General features: G+C 40.1%; 1 protein-coding gene across 2 annotated transcripts; it reads left to right on the top strand.

The window, feature by feature from the left end:
• Window positions 1-611: 611 nt before the first annotated feature.
• On the top strand, window positions 612-11,608 carry ZMYM1 (zinc finger MYM-type containing 1; the record flags this gene model as incomplete). 2 transcript variants are annotated; one of them, XM_080920599.1, is made up of 7 exons in its annotated part: window positions 690-805; window positions 1,848-2,041; window positions 5,212-5,386; window positions 7,528-7,678; window positions 8,113-8,241; window positions 8,384-8,421; window positions 9,311-11,608. In XM_080920599.1, the coding sequence occupies 5 exons, from the start codon at window positions 5,234-5,236 to the stop codon at window positions 11,606-11,608; spliced, it is 2,769 nt and encodes a 922-aa protein (XP_080776725.1). The 2 variants fall into 2 exon arrangements, with proteins under 2 accessions (XP_080776724.1, XP_080776725.1); XM_080920598.1 differs by lacking the exon at window positions 1,848-2,041 and having other exon boundaries at window positions 612-805.
• Window positions 11,609-20,220: the final 8,612 nt, after the last annotated feature.

Here is a 20,220-nt window from a genome sequence, read left to right as displayed (position 1 = left end):
GCATCAGCAATATTATCTGGGTCTGGTCTCTGTATATGGGCTGGATCCCCAAGTGGGGCAGTCTCTAAATGGCCTTTGCTTCAATCTTTGCTTCAAACTTTGTCTCTGTATTTCCTCCTGTGAATATTTTTGTTCCCTAAATATAAGTCTTAAAATGTTTTGTTTTGTTTTAATTGGGAAATACTGAGTGAATGGGAAGAAAGCACACACAGCGTCATACCATAGCTTAGTAGTCAGTGCAGTTGTATGAAGGGTCCGGCAGGCTCTCCCTGTTTGCCATTTTCTGTCATATTGGCCAGTTGCCCTGAGTACATTGTTTCAATTCTCTATTTTAAGAGTCAAACCCAACAACCTAAAATTCAGGAGAAAAGAAACATTTCAGACAGTGGTAATAGAACTAATCATAACTTTTTTTGATCAATCAAATAGCCAGTTTAGTCTGCTTTCTAAAATTGCCTTCGAATATTACGCCCTTGTGGGTTCTGTTTCATATCCAGAAGCAGCCTCTAAAGTGAAAGATGCACAGGAATGTAAATGAGAATTCTGTTCTCTTCCTTTCTCTCAAGCTCCACAGTTGATGGTCTTCTCTGCTCTCACCTGACGTGAGTAAAATGCTCCCTGCAGTTCCAGGCACAGCTGTTCGGCTTTCCTGCTCCAGTTGTAGAAGAGTTTTTCAGGAGGGACAGACAGCTTTTCAGAGGAAAGGGTCTGCTGAGCTGTTCTGCTCAAGACTATGCATCGACGGGTACCCTTCACCTGCTGTGTCCCCAGCTCCTCTCAAAAGAATGTGCTTAAATTGCTCGAGGTATGGAGTCTAAGCAAGGCCTTTTATTTTGGTGCGTAGAGCTTGGTCAGTATCTTGGTTATAATTGTATGTGTTGCCATCTTCTCTGAAGATCGGAAACCATAGGTAAATGAAAAGAACTTGCTTCTGCTTTCAGTTCCTTTAAGATCAGTCAGCAGTAGTTTTGGTTGTTGAAGGGTTTGCACACCTTACATGGAAGAGTGGAGAAGCATTGAGAATCTTTGTTAGAGTTTGCTTTGTTAACTAAATGTCAAAACTGAGAGCATGCTCAGAACATGGGTACGGTTTGGGGTTTTGGTTTCCGGGCTCAAAGTGTGGACACTGTGTGGGGTTTTGGTTTTTTGGGTTTTGTTTGGTTTTTGGTGGTTTCTTGTTTTTGTTTTGAGTCAGGGACTCACTTGAGATGATTTTTCTCATGTTTACTCCCAGTTCCCTTGGAGGGTTTTTTGTTTCGAGACAAGGTCTCACTGTAGCTAGAAAAGAGTTCACTGTGAAGAGCAGCCTGGACTTGAACTCAGAGGTCCTCCTGCGTCTACCTTCCAAGTGCTGGGACTACAGGAGTGTTCCGCCACACTGGACTGCCTACACTTACATAAGGCTCACAGACCCTTTGCTTCAATTCCTTATTTGGCTGGTATTTTCAGTGCTGTCTTTTGTTTCAGGTCCTATTTTCTGGAACTCTACCTAACTTTATCTTTTCTTTTTTTTTTTTTTTTTTTTTTTTTTTTTTTTTTTTTTTTAGTTTGTTTATTTTATTTTGTGTATGAGTGTCTTCTCTACTTGTACCACATGCATACTCTGTACCTGCAAAGGGCATTAGATCCATTTGAAACTGAAATTACATGTAATTGTGAACCACCATGTGGGTTGCTGGAAATTAAACACAGGTCCTCTGCAAGAGCGGTTAGTGCTCTTGAGCACTGTCCCACCTTTCTGGCCTTCCCTTTGCTCTTTCCAATCCTACAGTACCTTACTATGTCCAGTTTTTCTTTTGGCTATAAGTTATAGGGCATTCTCTTCAGTCTACTTTCTTTTTCTGCAGAGTCATAAACCTGGAAGGGACATTAGAGGTCACCCAGTGCAGACCTTTTCTTTTGGTTTTGAGGAAACTGAGGCCCTGAGAAGTTAAGGCCCTGTGTTGCTATGGTTAGCATATACGCACTACATTTCTTCAGCCCCAGCTTTGCTACATGTCACAGGCGTTGAAAAAGACTCATGCAAGAAAGAATTTGCTGTGTAAGTTGTTCTTTTTAAGGAGTAACAATCAGGTATGATGAGCAGAAATAGACAACATTGGCTTCCTCTGGAATATACATACATATATATACACATATATATGTGTGTATATATATATGTATATAGGAAATTGTAGATTGGTTAAAAGGTGATAGTCATGCTTAGACTGGGAGAGGTCGTCATTATTCATAACAATAACATGTTTTTATTGGGACTTTTTAGTTCTATTTTATATTGCATGTATGGGTGTTTTGCGTGCATGTTTATATGTGTACCACATGCCTGCCTGGTACCTGGGGAAATTGGGATAAGACATTCTTCTATTCTCTGGAGCTGTAGTTATGGATGGTTGTAAGTCACCATGTGAATGCTGGAAACTGAGCCCAGGTCTTCCAGAAGAGCAGCAGTACTCTGAACCACTCGCCATCTCTGCAGCCCCTTTATTGGGACTTTTAAAAAATTTCACATTCCATAGCGTCTTGGTTTTCTCAGACAGGGTTTCTCTGTGTAGCCTTGGCTGTCCTGGGACTTGCTCTGCAGACCAGGCTGTCCTCAAACTCAGAGTGCTCCACCTGCCTCTGACTCCTGAGTGCTAGGATTAAATACATGCACCACTACCTGACTGAAGTGCCAAATTTTTAAGTCATTTTTAAGGCTTCTTTTTTAGCACTGATTTAATATTTTTATTAAATTATAAAGATATTAGTTAATATCTTTAACTAATACTTAATGTTTCTGTTTAATGAAGCAAAATGAAGGGTAACTTTGACACTTAAAATATTACAAAAAGGAGACTTCTTTATTAAAAACTATTAAGATATGTTTAAGAAGCATCATTTCCATATTTTAGTATTGGAAATAAAAAGAAATTCTGAAGGCAAATCATTCTGGTCCAAAATAGGCCTAGTCAGTAATGCTTGATGTCTTCACAGGCCATGTCACACCCATGCTCAGTTATTTTAGGCTAACTGTAAGGATCCTTCTCACTAACATGCTCAGCTTCTTAAATTTTTTTCCTTTTCTTTTGAATTTTAAACTTTATTATATTAAAATAAGAAAATCATATACCAAGGTTAACCAGACCCAAAGACTATACAACTCAGCGAACTGTGTACAGGTGGAGTAGCCATTGAGAAAGGAAGCTGTGGAACTTCCCATTGGGTCTTAACACTTTTACTATTGGGTATATTTTTATACATTTAATCTAACCACAGAAAATTAAAAAATTCATGACAGTTAGAACTAGAACATATTTTAAAAATCACCACCAATCTCATCAGAAAAACTGTCAAGTATTAAGAATTGATTGAGCTAGAGATGTCAGATACAGTTTTCCTAACATATCTAATTTTTCCTTATTTATTTATTTATTTTTATTTTTATGTGCACTAGTGTTTTGCCTGCATCTGTATCTATGTGAAGGTGTATGAGGGTGTCAGATTGTGGAGTTACAGACCCTTGTGAATTGCCATGTGGTTGCTTGCAATTAAACCCAGGTCCTCTGGAAGAGCAATCAGTGCTCTCAACAGCTGAGCCATCTCTCCAGCTCGCTCTGATTTTTTTTTTAAAGAATTATTTATTTATTTTATGTATATGAGTACACTATAGCTGTCTTCAGACACGAGAAAAGGGCATCAGATCCTATTACAGATGGTTGTGAGCCACCATGTGGTTGCTGGGAATTGAACTCAGGACCTCTGGAAGAGCAGACAGTGCTCTTAACTGCTGAGCCATCTCTCCAGCCCCTCTCTAATTTTTTTTAAACATTTATTTATTTATTTACTTACTTACACTGTAACTGTCTTCAGACACACCGGATGAGGGCATCAGATCCCATTACAGATGGTTGTGAGCCACCATGTGGTTGCTGGGATTTGAACTCAGGACCTCTGGAAGAGCAGTCAGTGCTCTTAACCACTGAGCCTCACTCCCCTTTCTAAATTTTACTTAAAAGTTTGGCAGTAAATACTGTGAATTGTTGCCCTTAAAATGACAGCCTTCCTTTATTTTCCAGAAAATATCTGCCTGATGTCTCTTTCTAAATAATAGTTTAGCATATAGTCTCAAAAAGTGTGATTTATGAAAAGATGGCTAAGGTTATTATAATTCATATTTTTTATTATAGACTTTGTCTTGAGACAATAGTAACCACTGATAAACATGGCAAAATATGCTCATGTCCCCTTTTATTCCTGTGCTGGTTAGTTTCTCTCAACTTGACACAAAAGGGTCACTTGAAGGAAAGAACCTCAACTGAGAAAATGCCTCCATCAAATTGGCCTGTAATCAGGGGCTTAGCTCTGATTGGTATTGGTATAAACTGCCCACCTAGATAAGACAAATTGTCCTATAATAATATATCCCTTATAAGATATTTATAGCTACCTGTGGCTATCTAAAGCCATACAGAGGTGGATCATCTTCCTCCTCCACCTTGGCTTCTAACAAGGGCATTTTCTTGATCAATGATTGATGTGGGAGGGCCCACCCCACTGTGAGTGGTGCCACCCTTGGACACAAGGTCTTATGTTGTCTAAGAAAGGTTAGGCAAGCTATGGGCAGTCAGCCAGGAAGCAGATTCCTCTGTGGTCTCTACTTCAGTTCCTTCAGGGATAGATTCTGACCTGGCAGTTGTAAGATGAAATAAACCCTTTCCTGGTCACAGTCAATAGATCTGGTCCATAGCAGTAGAAGCAAACTAGGACAGTAACACAAATATTCCAAGTTTATTCTTTTGACTGCTTTTATGTCTGTGTATCAAATGCATGCATTGCCCCTGGAATCTAGAAGAGGGCACTGTATCCCCTGAAATAAGAATTACAGACAGTTGTGAGCTGCCATGTGGGTGCTGGGAATTGTCAAAGTTCAAATTAAAAATAACTTGAAAATGTTGTTTTATTGACAGCATCCTTAATTTCTGGAACTAAATTGCTTTGTTTTGTTTCACAGTAAATGCATGGCAGAAGGATCCCAAGAGCTCACTACCCAACCAGCATAGCTCAGTGACTCTTGCTCCCAATTCAGTGAGAAACTGGGTCAGGACAATACAGAGAGCAAGAGGAGAAGATGCCCAACGCTTTGCTCTGGGCCCCTCGTGTACACACACAGAAACTCATAAGTTACTAATATATTTATTGTTCTATTAACAAGCATTTATTGTCTGTTTTTAGAGACATTTTAAATCTAAAGGATATGAAGAGTGTCCGATTGGAGGATAGCAGTTGTAACAAAAATTTTTGTAGCCAATCTTGTCTTATATCATATGAAGAAAAAAGAAAGCCGTGTGTTACCGTGTATACTGATAGCACTTTGTCTAAGTGCAGCATGTGTCAGAAGACATCTAATGTAAGTTTCAATTGTTTTAAACAGAAGAATTCTTGCCATTCTGCTTAAATGTCATTTGCTGCTGTTGTTTTAGTATGCATTTTCATTCTGGTGACAAGTTTTGTTGTAAACTAGGGTAAGAGCTGTGATCTAGAATCTGTCCCACATACTTCAGGGGGAAGCAGCGCAAAGAATACTCATGTGTAGAAGCAGATGAGCAGAAAGAACGTGTTTGGTGTCATTGGGGACATTTTTGATTGATGAACATGAAAAAGACCTGTGGGTGCTCCTGAGAGCAGAGAAGCCAGCCTTACTTGGACTAAATGAGATGAACACAGTTATTGGTTTGCTCCCTTTTTATGAATTTTGATGAATATTTTCTTGATCGTTTGTGATGTAGTAATACATAATTCTAGTATTTGAGAGACAGGCAAGCCGATCTCTGAATTTGAGGCCAGTCTGGTCTACAGAATGAGTTCCAGAACAGCCAGAATTACACAGAGAAACCATATTTTGAAAAACAATAATACTGAATACATCAGACTGTAGAGAAATCAAAATGTCCAGCAGCTCCTTTGGTAACCATGGTTAAGTTGTTCCTTTTCCTGACTGAATGGCATTATCAGTGAAGCTGTCTTGCACTGCAGAGTATATCTGAGAGCTAGGATACGGCTCAGTGGTAGAGCTTACTTTTTAGCTTAAATGTCCAATCCCTGTGTTCAACCCCTAGCATTTGCAAAAGAAAGGGTCCTTCTGTCTAAAAGCAGGAATTTCAGGAACATTCTATGTTTTACTAACAGGTTACTAACAGGATGAGGAGTCAGGTGTGATGGCTCATGCCTATAATTATGGTAGTCTGGAGGCAGAGTCAAGCAGATCTCCGTGAAGTCAGCCTGGTCTACATAACCAAGTTTCAGACCAGCCAGGGTTACTTGTCTCAAAGGAAGTCATATTAATAAAAGACTAAAGTGAAAAATTATCCTTTGCTTTCCCCCACCCCTTAATTTTTAAGACAGGGTTTCTCTGTGTGGCCTTGGCTAGAACTGGCTCTATAGACCAGGCTAGCCTAAAACTCAAGAAATCTGCCTGCCTCTGGCTCCCTAGTGCTTGGATTAAAAGTGTGTACCACCATGCCTGCCTTGTTCTTTCTTTGTTTAGAGATTAATTTCCTGGTTCTAGCAATATTCTGGTCTCCATGGAAAGAAACACTGTATTTTTAGTTCTGTTTGCACTGTGTACCAAAAAGCAAATCTGTTCCACCGTTACTCTGAGTGATGTAGAAAGAGGAGCTGGTAAAACTACAGTCTGTAGCCTTTCCCTTTGTCCCCTGCTCCTCCTGAACTTGCTGTGTTCTGCTTCCTATTTGTACGCTGCTCTCTCACTACAGGAATGGGATTGGTTTTCCTGGGTGGGAGGGTGTTCATCTGTCCTGGAGCTCACTATGTAAACAAGGCTGGCCTCTGAACTCATAGAGCACCACCACACCCAGCTGTGCTTGTGATTCTTTACCATGAAGTTAGCCTAGAACAGCGGTTCTCAACCTGTGGGTTCTTGACCCCTTTGGAGGTTACATTTTAGATAGCCTACATATCAGGTGTTCACATTATGATTCATAACAGTAGCAAAATTCCAGTTATAAAGTAATTCCAGTTATAAAGAAATAATTTTATGGTTGGGAGTTACCACAACATGGGGAACTGTATTAATGAGTCACCGCAGTAGGAAGGTTGAGAACCTCTGTCCTAAAGGAACAGGTACTGCCCCAGTATCCTATATAGTAGATATTAAGCACCCTTTTCTTTTTCATTAGTCCTGTGTGCAAAGGCTCATGTTCAAGGGAAAAAAAACTATAATTTGTGTTCTCATTCAGCATGCTTTAGTTGCCTGAGATAATAAGCTTCTTTGGTAGCCTCTCTTTTCATTGCATATACCTTATTACTATTACCGTAGCTGTTAAATGGCATAGTAGTTTTCAGATAAGCTTATCAAATTGCCTCATTTGGTTTTTGTAGCCTGAACTCTCTTCTAATTTTTAAGGAAGGGTAAAGAATTGTTACTGTTTATAATATTTCAACTAAAAGCAGTTACCGTAGTATGCTTAGTGTTTTAGTATTGCATATAATGTATCAGAAATATGAATATTATTTTTAATCTTTAAACAGAAACCACCCAGAATACTTAGATCTTTTCCTTGCAAATCACTGAAACTGTCAGATGAGATGATTCTGATTACTAATGACTTGGGGAACATAGAGATTTTCTGCTCTGTTTGTTTTTCTTCATACAACAGTGCTGTGATGGAATCTTCTTCAGGTAATCCTTAACAGCCTCAAGTTGTGCAATGTACTGGAATATAGCTACATTTTTCTTTTAATTTATAGTTTTGATTAACCTTCATATTAAAGTAACTTAAAATTCCAAATGAGTGCTACAAGGTTGTCTTATCAGTTAAGAATGCTTGCTGCTCAATCATGAGGACCCAAGTTCAGATCCTAGCACCCATGTAACATCATTCACCTTACAGATAAAATAATCTTTATTCAAAACAATTCCAAACAGACTGGTAATGTAGCTCAGTTGTCAGACTACTTGCCCCAGCGTGCCTGAGGCTCTGGGCTCAATGCCCACCAGGTGTGATGGTGGGCAAGCACTCTCCCACTGATCTATAACCCTCAGCACAAAACTACTTACTATTAGACAGTATTTTCTGCTTGATTATAACAACGACTTTTGTCTATTTTTGTCAGTTAATGCTTCCATGGTGCGCAGTGCTTCAAAAGAGAATGTCTGTCCAAAGAAATACCCAGTCATAAGTAATATAATGTCATTAGTAAACAGTCGTGCTGACCTGGTCATGAACACTGATCTCTTACAAGGTAAACAGACATTTGACATAAACAGTGTTGTGTCATATTGTTGAATCTGTCTGTCTGTTTCCTGATATGAAATAAGCTGCATGAGCTTATGGTTCTGCTAAAGTATGAAGTCTTGAGTGTGTGTTTTAATTTGTTTCAACAGGCACACTTTCTTCTGTACCTACAAATGTCATTGTGAACGTAAGTTTTATCCTGATTTTTTTTTTAAGATTTATTATATCTGAGTACACTGTGTCTTCAGACACACCAGATGAGGACATCAGATCTCATTCCAGATGGCTGTGAGCCACCATGTGTTTGCTGGGATTTGAACACAACACCTCTGGAAGAGCAGTCAGTGCTCTTAACCACTGAGCCATCTCTCCAGCCCTTGATTTTTGTTTTTAAATCTTAAGCAGATATTGTGTGTAGGTGTATTTTTCATACATACATATTCTTATACACATATGTGCTATAAAGTGTTGTGGCTGAAGAGAGCTCAGCAGTTAAGAACACAGCTGTTCTTTCAGAGGACCCCAGCTACCCATGTGATAGCTCACAACTGTCTATAACTCCAGTTTTAGGGGACTCGAGAAGCTCTCTGTTGCCCCTACAGGCAGTGGACACTTAAGTGGTGCACAGACATACATGCAGGCAAAACACCTATATAATTTTAAAACTTCAAAAACCTAAATTATTTTTAAAGTATTGTTACATTTTTATCTGAGGGTCTTTTTGTTAGATTGTTTTTAAGACAATATCTCACTATGTAACTTTGTTTGGCCTTGAACTCACAGAGGTCCACCTCCTCTGCCTCTATAGAGTGCTGGGATTAAAGGTGTGTGCCCCCATATCTATTCTTTCGAGTTCTAGTCATCTGAGTAATCGAAATTATTTTTATGCTGTTATGTACCTGGAGCTCCTTTAAACATTTAATGATGAATTTATGGCAAATAATTATGTTAATGCTGCTTATGGAGAATCTTATACTATAACTTGTTCATTTTACTGTTACTGCAGTGGATATGTTTTGATATTCTTATTATTTAGAAACTGCTTAAACATGTTATTTTACCATTTCTGTCCTAAGAGCTCAGCCAGCGAGTCCTGCAGCGGTGTTGGCAGTGGTGTGGACCAGCCAAGCCTACTCCCACCTTCCTCAGTGCTCTGTGAGGACAGAGCTGCTCCCAGTGAGGAAAGCCAGAACAACAGTGAGACAAACCAGGATCCTACATACAACATGAAATCCGTAAGAGGAAATGATAGGTCGTGTCTCTCAAAGTCTACATTCACAGAACAAAAAATTAAGAAAGAGCCACGGCCTACTAGAGAGCCTTGGAGTTCAGGTTTCCAGCATCCACGTTCCAGTACTGCGAATAATATTGCTTTCTGCTATTCCTGCTACTTGTTCTACCAGAAAAAAATTAGCTGTCGGAGAGAAGCTTTTACAACCCAAGGAACTGCTAACTGGGAGAAAATGCTGGAAAATTTCAGAAAGCACGAAGAAAGTGAAGTGCACTTAAAGTCACTGCAATTTTGGAGGCAATACCAGTTTCTCGATGCCGTTACACATGACAACTCGTCTGTTTATTCAAAACAGATCGAAGGAAATAAAAAGTACCTAAAGCTCATCATTGAGAACATTTTATTTCTTGGAAAACAGTGCCTGCTTTTAAAAGGAAATGACCAGTCTATTTCATCCATTAATAAAGGCAATTTTTTGGAATTACTAGAAATTAGAGCAAGAGATAAAGGAGAAGTGTTTCGGCTTATGAGTTCACATGTTGACTTCTATAGTAGTACTTTGGTCCAGGAAGAGATTATTGAAATAATAAAGGGTGAAATGTTACAGGACATTGTGAGTGAGATCAACGCCTCCTCAGCTTTTTCAATAATCTGTGAGGAGATAGCCGGAAGTGGCGCTGAGAGACAGCTTTCCATGTGCGTGAGGTATGCACAAAAACGGCCAAGTGCTGTCTTCGTCAAAGAAAGGTTCCTGGGATTCGTTACTACCAAGGAGGTGACCGGGGTCCATGTACAGAGGTGTATCAAAGCTTACCTGCAGCAGGTTGGAGTTGATTTTAATAAAATATGTGGCCAAGCCTATGATAGTGCCACAAATTTTAGGGTAAAATTGAATGAAGTAGTAACAGAATTCAAGAAGGAAGAGCCAAGAGTTCTGTATGTGCATTGTCATGCACATTTTTTTGAGTTAGCTGTGATTAGCTTTTGTAAGGAGGTAAAGGAGCTCCGCAGTACACTAAACACTCTCAGCTCTTTGTTCAACACTGTTCGTCTGTCTGGAGAAATGTTGGCAAGTTTGCAAGCCATGTGTAAGCTAAATCTGAATAAAACTTGTAAAAAACACACGTCACAGTCATGTTGGCCAGCCCACGACCATTTGTTACTGGCTGTGACAGATGGCCTTCCAGAGATCATTGAGATGCTGGATTCTGTGTCTCGCCATTCCTCAGGCACAGTTGTGGCTGCTGAACTGGATGATTTGTTGACGATGGTTACCAAGTTTGAGTTCATATTTTGTTTGAAATTTCTTTATCGAATACTCAGTATTACAGGGATTCTTTCTAGAGAGTTTCAAAGTGAAACTGTAGATATCTTTTCTTTGTTTTCAAAAATAGAAGCGATTTTGGAATGTTTATCTTCTGAAAGGAATGATATATATTTTAAAACTATTTGGGATGGAGCAGATGAAATATGTAAAAAGATAACCAGCAAGGGTTTTGATGTCGAGAAACCCTCTTTTCAAAAAAGAAGAAAAATTCAAAGAGCAGTAGATCCTTGCAACTCAGAGAATATGATTGTTCCTACTTCGGCAGATGAACAATATAAGATTAATATTTACTACCAAGGTCTGGATACTGTATTAAAAAATTTAAAGTTGTATTTTTCAGAGTTTGACTATTGCAAAATGAAACAAATTTCAGAGCTGTTACTTAAGTGGAATGAACCATTAAATGAAGCCACAGCCAAGCATATCCAGGAGTTTTATAAGCTTGATGCAGACATCATCCCGGAGCTCAGGTTTTACCGGCAGTATGCAAGTCTCAACTTCCTCACAGACAATGGTTCCTTAAGCTTCATTGACCTGGGCTGTTTGTTTATTCAGCATGGTCTCCACAATAATATCCCTTGTATCACGAAACTGTTGCATATTGCTTTATCTTGGCCAATTACTTCAGCAAATAATGAGAAGTCATTTTCTACGCTGCCTCATCTTAAAACATACTTACTCCGTACCATGGGACAAGAGAAACTCAGTAGCCTGGCTCTGATAGCGGTTGAGCAGGAACTGGTGAATAAACTGATGGAACCTGAAAGACTTGGGAGGATTGTCGAAAAGTTCATTAGTCAAATGAAAGATACATAAGACAAGCTTGCAACTTTGAGCTTAATTAAAAGAATTGTGGTTTTTATTAGAATCCTAACGAAGTTTTGTTTGTTGGAGGTTCTTTGAGATAGGCAGGGATCTTAATATGTAGCCTAGGCTAGTCTTGAATTTGTTCAGTTGTGACTGACCAACCGTCTTACCTAATTTTTCTCTTTTAAAGTATTCCAGTTAACAGATTGTGTGTTAGGCACATCTACATTTAACACATTTACTGAGCAACTACTACATACCAGATAATATGATAAGTACAGGAGATAATAGCAGAGGAGTCTGGAGTCCAATTGAACATAGTTTTCTAATATAGAAATATAGTGAGAAGCCAGGTATGGCAACACACTCCCAGAATCCCACCAAACTATTTCCCCTGGCTGTGACTCAGTGTTAAAATACTTAACTTCCCTAGAATGCATAAGGCCCTAGATTGAGTTCCCAATGCCAAGGAAGTCCTGTAATGCCATTATAACTGCTAGTGACTGTGTTCATTATTAAATAAAATTTTACTAAAAGCCATTGCTGGGAAGAATAATTCTACAGAAGCAAAAAGTTAGAAGCCTAACAGGAACAAGACCCTGGTACCAACCAGCACAGAGATGTGGAGTGGCTGTAAATTGAAGGTTTGAAATACACAGTAGGTGGACTAGGTAGTGGTCTTCCCTTAACTCCAGCTCATTCCAAGAGGAAAGAGATCAAAGAAGTAGGGAATTTAGCAAAGCCAGATTGAGCTTTAGTTCTCTCAGCTATTTGCCTCATTTGAAGAGTAAAGGCAAAACATTTAAGCAGGTGGCCCCTCACCGTTCAGGAGCAAGGAACTCATCCCAAGTTCTTGGCTTCCAACATGGATCTAGGCTGTTAAGAGCTTCAGCTGAATTCTGAGCCCCCAGTAGTCACTTAGTTAGTCCTGCTGCTTTTATTCTCCAGAAAAAGCCAAAAGCCAGAGCAGATGGGGCCCAGCCCCCATGCCTTCATAGAAGGTACAGGTGGCATTTTTATGAGCTGCACACACAGTAGCGCCTCCAAGACTCGAATCAATTCCATGGGAGCTACAGGCCCCTAGAGTTGCTCCATGATCTGTCTCAGTTTCCCTTGGATCTCGTCTAAGCCTGAATTGCACCTGTGCCAGCAAGTTCATCTCCAGCCTGTGTCCTCGGGGAGGGTGTGAAGTAGACAAAACTTGATAGTTCCCAGTTGTGGTCTTCATTGATTGGGCCTTTATTACACCACAGCCCAGTTTGTGCCAAAGTTCACTTGGATTCCCTATGGTCTTTGCTAGAGCTTTCTTGGTCTGTTACTAGCCACCCAACCCTCACTCTTGGATGTTATAGACCCTGGGTTCACTGACGTGTGTGGATTTGGAAAAGGTAAAAATCCTAGATAGCCGCAGCTATGCAGTGAAGGTCAACTTCTCAAACTGAGAAGGATGGGTGGTTGGGGACAAGGCTGTCCTCAGGTGTGGACTCCTGTCACGCCAGTATGCAGGAAGGGGCTCTACCCTTTTGGGCTCTAGGATTGGTACCTGCCATGGTGGGGAAGGTGGGGTTAGGCTAGCAGAGATAGGCCATTGTGTACATTTCTTATACCAGAGAAAGCAATCCTTCACGTGCTACTAGGATAGAGTACACCTTTAGTCCCAGTGCTTGGGAATCTCTGTGACTTTGAAGCTAGCTTGATGTACAGAGCTAGTTCCAGGACAGCCAAGGCTACACAAATCCTGTCTCCACCAAAACAAGAATGAACTTGACAAAACCTTACCCAGCCACATATCACTAAGAAAATTCTTTTCTAGGATAACATTTAGAAGTGGATGTAAGGCTTGAGGTGCTGTGCCTCTTCAGGTAGGCCCCAGGCATAGTCTCACTCCCATCAGCATGTCTGCCTTTGTCCTACATTGTTCCATTGTTGCTATTCTAGTTCTGAACTCGGTAAGAGCTGCTTGTTGGAAATAGTTGACCTTGTACTGAATGTTTAGTTCATATATTTTTTTACTGTTTGATTTTTGTAAGTTCTTCAAGCCATGACCTTTTCTCTGAAGTCAGCTTCTTCTGCCACAGTGTTAGGGTTTTATTGCTGTGATGAGACACTAACCTAGGAAACTCTTATAAAGGCAAACATTGGGGCTGGCTTACAGTTTCAGAATTTTGGTCTGTTATTGCAGAAAGCATGGCAGCATGCAGGCAGACTTGGTCCCGGAGGAGCCAAGAGTTGTATATTGATCTGAAGGCAGCCAGGAAGAGACTATCTTCTGTAGGCAGCTAGGAGGAGGCTCAGATGCCACATAGGGCGGAGCCTGAGCATAGGAGTGTCAAAGCCCACCCCCATAGTGACACACCTCTTCCAACAAACCCACACCTAACAGTGCTACTCCCTGGGCCAAGCATATTCAAAACACCACACACATGTGGTTTTTAGGTTACTTATTTAATTTGCATCTTGTCAGAGAATCAAGATTGGTGGATTTCTCCCCACCCCACCCCTGTGTTTGATCTCCCACACCCCTTCTGGAAAGTAGAACTTGGTGTCTTTGTCAAGTGCCTATTTTGTAACTTAGTACTTTGCAAATTACATTTAGTGCTCTCAATAGCCTAAGAAGTAGATTATTGGGGACTTAAGAAATTGTAAAGTAATTAAGAGCACTGGCTACTCTTCCAGAGAACCCTGGGCCCAATTCCTAGCTCACAGTGGCCTACAACTCCAGTTCCAGAGGATCAAATACCTTTACATAGACATGAAGGCAAAACACCAGTGCACATAAGATAAAAATAAATCATTAAATAAACATTAAAAGGTTATGAATCACACAACTAGTAAAATTTAAAGTAAGATATAAAACAGGTGGTCCACAAATGGTATGATGGCTCATACTTTTAATCCCAACACTTGGGAGGCAGAGCAAGGAGGATTGCTGTAAGAGGCCGTGCTGATCTACAGTTAGAGTTAGTTCCTAGATAGCCAGGACCACATAGACCCTGTCTCTTTAAATAAGTCAATATATATTTCTCTGTGTGTGTGTGAATGACCCATGTGCCATGTTGTGTGGGTCGGCAGGTTCTTTATTAATACATTGAATGAAAACATCCTTTCTGTTCTGCTGCTTCTGATTTGTGGGGGACTTAAAAGCTTATCTTTGGGGGGCGGTTTGGTTTCTCAAGATGGGGCTTCTTTGTGTAGCCCTGGCTGACCTTGAACTCAAAAATCTGCTTGGGAAATCTTGGGAGGCAGAGAAACAAAAAGCAAGCTAGCTCCCAATCACAAGGTTCAGACTCAATATATGTGCACTGACTGTGATGCTTTATGTTAGCTAAGCTGTGCTGTTTCCCTACTCAGGATGTCTTCAAGTTTCTGGTGGATTGATTTATTGAGATATAAGTTGATCTTAACTAGGGGGCATCTATATCCAAACTCAGGAAAGTGAGAATGTATGTGTATTAATCACATATTCAAAGAAACTACTTTTTAGGCCCTTTTGAACAGAAAGGAGTCTTACAATGTAGACTCTACTGGCCTTGAACTCACAGCAATCTACCTGTCTCTGCCCTGGAAGTGCTGGGATTAAAGGCATCCTAGGTGGGTTTCTACTCCTGCACAAACATCATGACCAAGAAGCAAGTTGGGGAGGAAAGGGTTTACTCAGCTTACACTTCCACATTGCTGTTCATCACCAAAGGAAGTGCAGGTCAGGAAGCAGGAGCTGATGCAGAGGCCATGGAAGGATGTTAACTATTGGCCTGCTTCTCCTGGCTTGCTCAGCTTTCTTATAGAACCCAGGTCTACCAGCCCAGGGATGGCGCAGCCTCCCCCTTGATCATTATTTGAAAAAATGCCTTACAGCTGGATTTCATGGAGGTATCTCCTCAACTGAGGCTCCTTCTCTGTGATAACTCCAGGTTGTGTCAAGCTGATACATAGAACCTGCCAATACACTAGGCTTCTGAGTTATTTTTATCTTGGAGGGTAGCATTAAAGCTGTAGCTCTCTTATGGAATCAAACTCAGGTTGTCATGAATGGCAAAATTCCTTATCTATTGAGCCATCTTTAAGATTCGTGCCTTAGTTTCTACTTTTCATTCATAAAGTTAAAGTAGTGCCAAAACCTAGCTGGGGACAGAGCTCACTTTGCTTAGCATGCATAGAGCTCTGGATCCCAGAACTGCATAATTAAAGACAGAGGTAAAAACAAACAAACGAACAAAAATCCACTCGTAGAGATACAAGGATTAGATTTTATTCATAAAAAGCATTTACTGAGCACATAATTTCTATATTTAGTGAGCATATTCCAAGACTAAGCTACTTTTGTTACAGCCTATATGTTACCTCTCCCTTCACCGGGTAGACAAGTTAGAAAACTAAGTCTTCAGATGAAAGTCAGTTTTTTGCTTTAAAAAATTTACAGCTTTACTCAAACTTGGCAAAGCCATCAGGTAGATGTTAGTGTCTCATCCTTGGGGATTCTGAGTAGGTCAGGCTGGGGCAAGGATAGGGAAACTAGTTCTTAAAGTTTTATAGATGATTTTGGTACAGTCCACTTTGGGAATCAACTGTCATATCCTCTTGATTGTGTCTTGTTCTAGTCCTAACAAGAGATAAAACATATTCTGTGAAAACATAATCTTGATAGCAACTTCTGAGAGTCCAAGCTCAACTACTGTCTTTGCCAAGCACAATGTGCAGAAAACCAGAGGAAGGGAAGCTAGAGGAGGCAGGGTTGTCAGGAGACATCTAGTGGAAGCATATGTAGAATAAACAAACATTAGAGGTGCTTTGACCTTGAAGTCTTTGTAGGAATCAGTGGTTGTTTTGTTACCTGTAGAGTTATTTCTCTGGAGGAGCTTTACAGCTTTTGCATGGCTTTGGTCAGGAGATGGTCCAGGCACACCTGGACCATATTGCCTTATGGATGGAGGACTGCAAGCTGCACCTGGGGTGATGTTTCCTTCTGGAAACACATGATTAGATTAGGGGCTTTGATAAGATGAATTTGCATCACAGTCAATAAGCTGTGGCATGACTGTTAGAGATTCAGTTCACAGAGGCTAGATCTCCCTGCTGCTCCTTGCAAGGCCTTAATTTATCCTTGAGTGACTTTCTTCAATCAACCCATGGGAACCAAGAACACCTACACCAGGTATTGGTGGTGTGCCTGTAACCCACCCAGTTCAAGGATGCAGGGGCAGGCAGATCTCTTGAGTTTGAGGTCAGCCACACAGAGAAACCCTTTATTTGTATATATGGGTATCTTATCTGCACATATGTCTACGCACTATTATATAGTATGTCTGGTGCTGGAAGCGGCCAATTGTTGGTAGATCCTGAACCTAGAGTTGCAGTCATTCTCAACAGCCATGAGAGTGCTCTGAATAGAACAGTCCTCTGAAAAATCACGCAGTACTCTTAACCACTGGGCCATTTCTTCATGCTCCTTGTTTATGTATATTTGTGTTTGGTCTGAATTTGATTTCCTTGAACACATGTAGTAGGAGAGAACCAACTTACCCAAATTGTTCTCTAATTTCTACACACTGTACTGTTGTGATGTGGGAATGTACACACTATACATTGTAAAATAATTAAAATTATTTTCCGTAAAAGAAATTATCTTCTTACATAGCATTAAAACAGTACTATTTTCTTGAGGTCATGAGAGTTTCTTAGTCCTTGTTAAATGGTATTTAAAGTTGTGTGATAGTGGCAAATGCCTTTTAATCCCAGCACTTGGAGGCAGAGACAGGTGGCTCTTTATATTGTTCCAGGACAGCACAGGCTAAATAGAGAAGCCCAGTCTCAACCCCTCCCATTCAAAAGTAGCTGTTAATAGAATTGGTCTACTCATTTTATATAGAACTTTAACTGAATCAAGTAGATTAGTTTCTGGTGCTCCTTCAAATAGTCATTTTACCTTGAAAAATTATGCTCCTAGCACTTTTAAAGCTGTGTCTCGATTGTTTTTAATTTATTAATCTATTTTAGCTGGAGAAATGGCTCTATTGTTAAAAATAAAGACTCACCCAGAATTCTACTTTGTGTGCTTCATGAATGTCTCTGCAAAATGTTTATGCAGTGTCCAGAGTGGCCAGAAGAGGGCATCAGATCCCTAGAATCTGAGCTAAGGATTGTTAACTGCCATGGAGGTGCTGAAACAAAAAACTGGGTCCTCAGGAAGAGCAGCTAGTACTCTTTAAGTTCAATTCCCAGCAACCACGTGGTGGCTCACAGCCATCTGTCATGAGATCTGATGCCCTCTTCTGGTGTTTAAAGACAGCTATACTGTACTTATATATATATATATATATATATATCTATATATATATATCTTTTTTGAAAGGGGGGGGAAGGACACTCCCCTAAGTTCAATTCAGGTTCTCAACAAAACAAATTTTCCCAAACTAACTTTTTTTTTTTGGCCTCTGGTTTCAGGTTTTCTTTGTTTTTTTAAGTTTTATGTATGTGTGTGAGTACACTGTCACTGTCTTCAGACACACCAGAAGTGGGCAGTAGATCCACATTACAGATGGATGAGCCACCATGTTATTGCTGGGAATCTTCTAAAACAAAAAACAAAACCAAAAAAAAAAAAAAAAAAAGCTGGGAAGTGGTGAAGCAGGCCTTTAGTTTCAATGCAGCCAGGGCTATTCAGAGAAACCATGTCTAGGTAAACAAAAACCAAAAGAACAAACCCACAAGATACAAAGCAATAATAGGTTGAATATTCCCTCCGTGTATTATGAATGCAATGAGACACAAAAAAAGAAAAGCTGGAAAGACAATTCCATGATTTCATCCTTTTCAAAAGTAGTTTGGGGCTGTAGAGAAGGTTCAGTCTGTTCTTCCAGGACTCAGGTACCCTCATGGTTGCTCAGATTTGTAATTCACGTCCTGAAAAATGTCTACTTCTGGCTCCCATGGCACTAGGCAGGCACTGTTGACATAATACTCATACATGAGTCTAATTCTTTAAGACACTGACTTGTCATGAAACTGTTTATATACTCTAGGCTGATGTTGAATTCCCAGAGATTCACTTGTGTCAACCTGACAAGCTGGTCACTGAAGAATGTGAACCTCGATAAGAAAATGCTGCCAACAATTGCCTGTCAAGCAATCCCTGGTGCCTCTTTTGACTCATATAGGAGAGCACAGCTCACTTAGGGAGGCACTACTCCTGGTTTCGGGTCCTGAGTACTATAAAACAGGGTAAGCAAGAAATCAGAAAAGCCTACATGGCCGCCACATCAGCTTCTGCTTCCAGGTTTCTTCCATTTTGAGTTCCTACTGAGTTCACTGGATGATGGATTGTGCTGTAAAACTGCAACCTAAAAATAGCCTCTTTCCTCCCCAAGCTTTTAGTTGTATTTTATTCCAATAGAAATCGTAGTACAGTAAGCAAACAATCAGCTGCAGTGGAAATAAAGAATACAGCAGAGTCCAATTTCGACAACTAACTTTTCTGTTTGCTCAGCAGGGTCTTGCTATGCAGTCAGCTACTTAAATAGTCCAGGCTATGGGTACTCTTCTGTGCAGAAACAAGTTCAAAAATCGAGGGATTGTACTAATCCTCAAAATTTCTACCATGGGAAGATCCATCACCCTCTGCATCCCAGATGCTGGTATTAAAGGTACACACCATTATGGGAGCTGTATTCTGTTCCCCTCAGTGCTCAGCACCCTAGCATACACATTTGTTCATCCTGATTATTGTATGTGCATATGTATGACCTGTGTTGAAAACTTATTCTGACATGATTGTTAACTGCATATCATTTTCAGGCTTGTAGTCATCTGTCTAGGGCAAGGCAAAAACTCTGGTTCTAGTGTGCCAGAATTCCACTAAACTTGATTATGAATTCCAGAAAGGTTTTTAAGTGAACATACAACTGTTATAGCAGCAGTAAATACAAGTATATTTTCACAGGACTTTCTGTGATTATTTTGTATATGCTTGGACCAGGGAATGGTAGGTACTATATGTGGCCTTGTTGGATAGTATGTCACTGAGGGCATGGGCATAAATGAAACCCTCCCCAGCTGTCTATAAGCCAGTCTTCATGTAGATGTTTAACTTAAAACTCTACCAGCACCATGCCAGAGATGTTCCTGCCTTGATAATGGACTGCACCAGTCCCAATTATGTCCTTCCCAACACTAACATTTTTTACAGATCTTCATGTTTGTATGAGTCTGTACTCCTTCAGGTAGGGGACCTGAGATAAACATCAAATATCCTGACTCCCTAGAGGTGTACCACCTCATCTGGATGATCTACAGATGGTTCTTACTGAGCCATCTCATGTACTGACACAGCTGTTACAAAAACAAAACACAAAAAAGTAAACTTAAACAACCTTACTAGCTGCTGCTTTGAGGCAACATTTTATTTCCTTGCATTTTAAGTTCAGCTGCTGACTGGTATTTCGAAATAAACCTAACAGGGTTTCAAAGTGTATTCTTCCATCCTGGACTTTTTAAACTAAGTTTACACACATACTTTGCAATAAGGACTCACTATAGACTGGCATGAAAGCTAATGTTCCCTCATTTGCCTACTGAAACTTCCCACATTATTAGTATGTGCACACCACACGTTTAAAGGTAGGGGA

This window comes from Micromys minutus, assembly GCF_963924665.1.
Source record: "Micromys minutus genome assembly, chromosome: 9".
In the NCBI taxonomy this organism is placed as follows: domain Eukaryota; kingdom Metazoa; phylum Chordata; class Mammalia; order Rodentia; family Muridae; genus Micromys; species Micromys minutus.
This window is presented reverse-complemented; position numbering and strand designations above follow the sequence as displayed.